The sequence below is a fragment of the Phallusia mammillata genome, chromosome 3 (assembly GCF_965637545.1).
Source record: "Phallusia mammillata chromosome 3, kaPhaMamm4.hap1.1, whole genome shotgun sequence".
Classification (NCBI taxonomy): domain Eukaryota; kingdom Metazoa; phylum Chordata; class Ascidiacea; order Phlebobranchia; family Ascidiidae; genus Phallusia; species Phallusia mammillata.
This window is the reverse complement of record NC_137254.1, coordinates 11,509,960-11,517,022: the sequence shown is the minus strand read 5'-3', so window position 1 is coordinate 11,517,022 and position 7,063 is coordinate 11,509,960. Positions and strand designations below refer to the sequence as shown.

Below are 7,063 nucleotides of genomic sequence, written 5' to 3'. Positions count from 1 at the left end.
GAAAGCAAACCATGAGCTCGTAAAAACACTATGCATTTACCTACATCCTGCAAAACTCCTAACTCCGCCAATTTCCTCACGTTTATTTGACTACCCGCCATAAGGCAAAAACAGTATAATCAGTTGAAGTTCATCAACAAAGTGAATAAAGAACTCATAACGAGAGATAACCACGTTTCAATGGACATTAAACAATGCGACATTGTCGGTGTTCTATGTGACGTAACATAGCAAATTTGTGCCCAAGCGGAAACAAGCTTCCACAAGATGGCCAGTCAAGAAACAAAGGAAACAAAAGCTTGTAAGAAGAGGAATTTGTGGTCATGAAAGTATACCAGGTGCCGACATAGGCTTTTCCGTTGTTAACTCGGCCGCTTGAAGCGGGTCGAGCTTCGTCGAGGTGCACCCCTTTGTCGGCCTCTCATCCGAAATGTACTTGAGCTTTCGGTCCGAAAGTTGGCACGAATATTTACAAGGGATTTAACTTTCACCCACCGACTTCCCTAAGGCATTATGACGTCACAGTTAAAAACTCACAGCTCATCCGAACCTGTTGGAATTTTATAACAGTGTACATCACATAAAATTAACATACACATTTTTACTATCAAAACATGACATTGAAGTAATATACAACTTTGTAATAATATGAAAACTTGTTATTATGGTTACCGCAGCCGTCCACACACTTTAAAAATTGTTTGTCATTGTACCTAAGTGAGAAAGCGCAGGTCTTTGGCGAGCGAGAGGTGTTTTGCATTAGCGAGTAAGTTTAGACTTTGAATAGATGTAGTTAGCGTGACCCGATTGACGTAATTTTTTGCATGACGTCATTCAAAGCCTTGATGACGTCACACACCAATTTTCAACTTTCTGCGATGTGTATTTCGTAAAGTGTGAAATTTTCGTCGGGCGATAGGGAAAATGTGTGACGTCACAGTGACGTCATTATGTGCGTGACGTATCCGTACTATGACGTAGTTGATCATATGTAAAGGTCATTGATGTATGTACAGGCAGGACGTAGTTATGACGTTGGGTCATGAAAGTATACCAGACCCGTGGTTCTCAACTCGTTTTAGGCCATGGACCACTTGCCCAATTAAAATAAACTCATGGACCACTTCATTTTTGAGAAAGAATATACAGTATACACACACAAGCATTTTGGCTTTAAATGTATTTTTTAAACAACTGAAACACACAAGAACAGAATTTTGAGTATACGATACAAAAAATTAACGACTTACATTTCGCTGCAACATGATTGTTTTTTAAATGAAAACTTTAAAATTATGTAAAAGTATGCATTTATCATTAATTTGAATAATTCGGTTTTTACTTGAAAACAGACTTTTGGATTCACTTCTCACCAACAAGTTTCTCAATGTTAGGAGCGGTGCTTGATAATGCACAACAAATATCACTTTCCACTGCTAGCCGATTCCTCTGTTTCGACTTGATGTGCAATAAACATGAAAATCCACTCTCACACATGTATGTTGATGCAAAAGGCAAAAGACACTTGGCTGCATGTGAAGACAAGTTTGGATAACTGCCGATCATACTGGCCCAAAACTTTTCCATAGTAGACCGCTGGTACATGTCTTGTGCCGCCAAATCATTCTTGAGCTCCAAGAACTCCTCCTGCAGATCTTCTGGGACACTCTTAACATCTGCTGTAAATGGAATTCTGATAAAAGATAAATCATCCCTTGTCATGTCTATCTCCGGAAAGTATCGCTGAAATTCGTCCTGTAGCTTTCGTAGATGAATTACAATTTGCATTTGAATGTGTTTCTTTTCTCCTCGTATCGCATCCACAGCTGGAAATTGAACTAGGTTGTTAACTTGAACTCGCATGATCCATAGTTCCAATTTTTCAACAAAGGCCTTGATAATGCCTTGGTGAGAAAACGGATTTGCACCTTTACTCTGCAACTGAAGATTCAGTTTGTTTAAGATTCCAAAAATATCAACGAGGTATGCAAGTTCTAATTCTGACTGTGTCAGAACATTTCGTAAATCGTCTTTTCCTCGATCCTGGAGAAATAAAGTTAATTCTTCTCTAAGATCAAGTATTCTATTCAGCATGTTTCCTGCTGACAACCACCTTACAGAAGTGTAAAACAGCAATAACTCAAAGTCAGGACCCATGTCCTGACACAATTTTTTGAACAGCATAGTGTTCATTGCTGATGATTTGATATAATTAACCACTTTTACCAATCCTTTGAAAATGATGTTAAGGTGATCAGGTAGTGTTTTAGTTGCCAATGCTTCCCTGTGAATAAAGCAGTGGACACCGGTTACCAATGGAGCACGCTGCTTCACTAATGCTTGAAAGCCTGATCTGGAACCCAGCATCGCAGGTGCACCATCGGTAGTAACGCCTACCAAATTTTTCCAATTGAGACCATTTGTTTCGAAGCAATTGTTGACAATTTCTAAAACATCCTGAGCGGTTGTAGTGGTTTCAAGTTTCTTACAAAAGAGAAATTCTTCCTTAAAGGCCATCGGTACTATGTATCGCGCGAACACCATTAGCTGAGAGGACAGGGATACATCAGTTGATTCATCCAACTGTATTGCAAACATTGGGGACTTTTTTATTTCATCAACAACTTGTTCACGGATGTTTTCTGATATTTCGTTGATTCGCCTTGATACTGTGTCATTAGATACAGATATATCATTTAGCTTTCTTGCTGCTTCCTCGCCGACAACCAGCCTTACCATTTCTTTTGCACAGGGAAGCACAAGCTGCTCGACAATCGTGTGAGGCTTTTTGGCTTGTGCGACTTTATACGCAACAATGTAAGAAGCATGTACTGCATTGGTGGTCTTTTCGTGGAACTTACTGGACGAGTCAAGGCGCTGGCGTTTGAGACCTGATAATTGCCGCTCAAAGTAATTTTTATCCTTTTGCAACAAGTTGGGGTGACACTTTTCAAGATGGAGCTTCAGCTTGGCTGGCTTCATGGAATCATTTGTCAAGACGGCGTAACAAATAACACACTGTGGTAACTCTACATCACCTTTACTTTGACAAGTGAACCCAAATTTAATGTAGTCCTCTGAATGTTTACGCCTAACATTCCTTCCCGCCATTGCTTGCTAATTAGTTTTAAAACTAGTAACTACAGCAGGAGTGGATTTTCAATTTTTGAAGACCCAATTGTTCCGACAAAAGTGTTGATGAAAGCCTTGTATTACGTAATAATACTGTATTTGCAATGCATAATCTAGGCTTAACGGTTAAGGCAAAACAGATAAGATATAAGTTTTGTAACGGATGGCCAATTGTTTTTACAAACACATTTTTTATTAAATGTTTAATCATTTACATCCAACTATTTCCCGTTTATTAACAAATATTGCGGATGTCCTGTGGACCACCAAAAAAGCCCTCATGGACCACCAGTTGAGAACCACTGATCTAAAAGATACAGGCCGAGTTCCGCACTCGCTTCGAGGAGGGCCGAACCAAATCAACATTGCAGGAATACGAAAAGTTGGCGTTTCCACGTTAACTGCTCTGTTCAACTCATTACTGGAGGCTGGTCGAAGTCCATTGTGGACAAAAAATGTCGGACCACTCTGATTCCAAAGTGCGACGACCACTGGGAACTGGGGCCGATTACGGTTGGTTCCCACTTCATCCGCCTCGATAATCGCGCTGAGCGACATGCTCGCAAAGCTGCAATGTTGCTTGCCAGACCCCAACGCGCACAGTCAGCGCTTCTCTACCTGTGAAGTGTTTTTTTCTGTGTCGTTGGTGTTTGCTTGCTGTTGTTTTACCTTTTTATTGTTGTTTTAATGCATGGTGTTACAGAAACGATACCAATAGGCAAAATATATATTTTCTTAAATATTATGGACTGATTCTGCTTCTTTGAAATATTCTTTCTCAGACAGGTATTTTAATCATAGTGACCTATGTCACGCAAAGGAAGCCTGAATCGTCTATGACTAAACCTCATAGGTTGACACGGTGCAAAATAATTCGACATTGCAATGTGACACCAGAGCGATAAAAATGACATTTTAACCAACTACACATGCTAAGGAAAAATGCAGGGGAATGTTATTAACGTAAATGCAACTCGATCCATTGCGCCAAAGTCGCGCCGACGTGTACCGAACGCCAAATTGACTCAAATTAAGTTTTATATATACAATGAGCACAGTTCACGAAGCACTACTGCAAACAGTCGCACAGCTTAAACCAGGGGTGGGCAAACTTTTCAGTGCAAGGGCCGCATTCAAATGTTCATAATGTTATGGGGCCGCATAGTATTTCACCAACGGCCCCCAATTACTTACTAGTGTAAAAAATTAGATTTATATCATATATATATATATACCATTTAAAGCCACCTAAAATGCTCAGGTGTATAAGTTTAACTGAATGGAGATAACTGTTTATGACGTCATAATCTGTATTGTGACGATTACGGTGCCTGTTCTTTTCGCATTGTTTGCTCACAATAAGCGGATAAAAAGCCTTGCGCATATGGCCAGTCTCACGAAATCTCGTTTTAGCAGTTTGAAAATCGAAATATTTGGCAAAATACTTTTAGTCACGTCACGGCAGCCAGTATATATATTTTAACATACAAGGTCACGGCCGCACAAACTCGTCTCCGCGGCCGCATATGGTCGTACGACCGCAGGTTGTGCACCCCTGATTTAGCCCAAAATATTAACATAGTATATTTTCAGATATGTAGAAAAGGCTGTTTTAATAACCAAGACTGCATGTTGCCTTCATAACTTTTTGCAGAAACAACATAACCAGCCAAGAAGTTATTTATACTGTCCACCATGTCATGTGGACAGAGAGGACAATGGTGTTGTTATTCCAGGAAGATGGAGAGTGGAAGACTTGGGAGGAAACCTATTTCCACTTGGACAAATGAGCTCTAACAATTACACGAGAGCTGCATCACACATACGAGACGAATTTAAAGAATATTTTAATTCACCCGCAGGACGATTACCATGGCAGGATATCATAGCCAATAGATCTTAAGTTTTAAATGCAAACTTTGTTGTGTTATGGGTTGTATTTCAATATACATTTACATTTAAAGAAAATGTTAACACATGTACAGACTACAGCACATCAAAAGACACAGCAGTCAGTAACCAAGATTGTCATTGAGAAAGGTTATCACATTAAGAATACTGCAAGTCACATAAATATTGCAAAATGTGAGCCATTGCTTGATCTGCCTTAGCTGCTGGCAGTGCTTCTAATTTAAGGCCAACCAACTTGCCAAATTGGTTTGCTGCATTTTCAGTGTGAACTTGCTGCGTTTGTATAGAGGTCACTGCTGCAATAGCTTCATGATTTTTTTCAAACATTGAAAACAGCCTTTCCTTAAAACAAAACATAAAATCAAATTCAAGTGGCAACAAATTTTTGATTCATTAACACTATTTATGAAAAGTGTTTTAACATTCTGACAAATTTATTTACAAACCATTTTTTTTCAGTTAAATGGCAAATATCAAAGTTAAAAAAAACACAAAAAAATATCAAACATACCTGAAATTCATGCCGTTTCTTTGTTGCATTACTACTGCTGCTTGATGAAGGTGTTGGAGATCTTGTTTCTTCAGAAAATGTTTCATCCACACATTCAAGGTCTTAACAAGTTTTAAAAGTATTTTTTTTAATTTGAGCACATACCAAATGCAGTACAACAAAAAATTACACTAACCAATCAAATTTGAATCTTCGACCACTTCAGAATTGGTAAGATCCAGCATGGGTATATTGTTGACAGTTCTAAACACAAGAATTATTTTATCTTTGCTTGTGGTGTGGTTTTAAAGCAAATAAATTATATTTTGACCAGAATGTCAACTGCTAATAGACTTTCTTTCCCTTAAACATTCTGCCACTAAACACTGCCTTTAAAATCAAAACTATCAACTTCCTAACACAGGGTTGCCAGATAAAAAACGCAGAGTAGTGCCAAAAACTCTCAAAAAAGCGCCAAACACAACAAAAAAGTGCCAAACCAAAAATGTTTGATGCCAAAAATACCGCCAAACCAATTTTACAGAAATAGCAATATAATGAGTATTATCATATATATATATTGCTAAATAGGTATTATAAACTGGTCCATACTTAAAATCTGGTCAGTAGAGAATTTATAGTTATATCTACGCATAACCGTTTACCAGATCTACGCATAACCGTTTACCAGTAGTGTACACCGTGCAGTTACAAAAATAGCAACTTTATTCTCCAGCACGGCCAGAACCAGAAAGTTCTAAAAGCACCACCTGGCGGTGTACATTTTAAATTAGTTTTACCAACAATTCTTTAAAAATCACTCTAAAACATCGTTTTTGCCCTGAACCCTGCATACGCACAAAATGCCGCCATAAGGATTTTGTTTACTCACAATTAAGCATTTTACTTGGCGATAATACTTTTTCCCTAACATGGCCAGTTTTGCCACAAACAATCAGTCTCCTTACAGCACAGACACTCACTTTTATAACATGATCTATTAACGACGTTTAACGACACAACAACAACAACAAGTTTGGTGATATTTTCACATTAAAGTTTCAAGACCAGTAACATCATTACTGCCATATTCAGTAGAATATATTTTATCTGAAGTAAAGTCATGTAACATTTTTGGCGATGCAACAAAGTCTTTACAACATTTACCAGACAGTATCAACTCCGCTCTGATTCTTACAATGGGCATCAAGAAGGTACAACTGCATTCGATTCCTAGTTTTGGTTTTAATAGATGTTACAAGGGAAAAAATCCTCCCAACCACGGCGTTACTGACTGGCGACATTGTTGAACTTTTTAAACTAAATAAACTCGATGCTACTTGCCGGCGCTGACACGTTTTCTGGAACACAAACTTTATGATGTCAAACAAGCTCTGCCTTAATTAATATTTTTTTCTTAATTGTTGCATTGATTTGTCAAAAAGGGCTTGTGTGACGTATACGGGAATTCAATGAAACAGAACCTACCCATTGTAATGGCGCAGCTAGCGGATTTAAGCCGTAATTTGT

General features: G+C 38.3%; 2 protein-coding genes across 2 annotated transcripts; both read right to left on the bottom strand.

Moving 5' to 3' along the window:
• Window positions 1-1,362: 1,362 nt before the first annotated feature.
• On the bottom strand, window positions 1,363-3,040 carry LOC145219488 (zinc finger BED domain-containing protein 5-like). Its single transcript, XM_080086853.1, has one exon. It carries the CDS (start codon window positions 2,980-2,982, stop codon window positions 1,363-1,365), a length of 1,620 nt encoding a protein of 539 aa, XP_079942979.1. The 5' UTR covers window positions 2,983-3,040.
• A 1,922-nt stretch (window positions 3,041-4,962) lies between these two features.
• On the bottom strand, window positions 4,963-5,814 carry LOC145217511 (uncharacterized). Its single transcript, XM_080084782.1, has 3 exons — window positions 5,730-5,814; window positions 5,555-5,655; window positions 4,963-5,385 (listed from the first exon to the last, which is right to left on the bottom strand). The coding sequence occupies exons 1-3, from the start codon at window positions 5,776-5,778 to the stop codon at window positions 5,182-5,184; spliced, it is 354 nt and encodes a 117-aa protein (XP_079940908.1). The 5' UTR covers window positions 5,779-5,814; the 3' UTR covers window positions 4,963-5,181.
• Window positions 5,815-7,063: the final 1,249 nt, after the last annotated feature.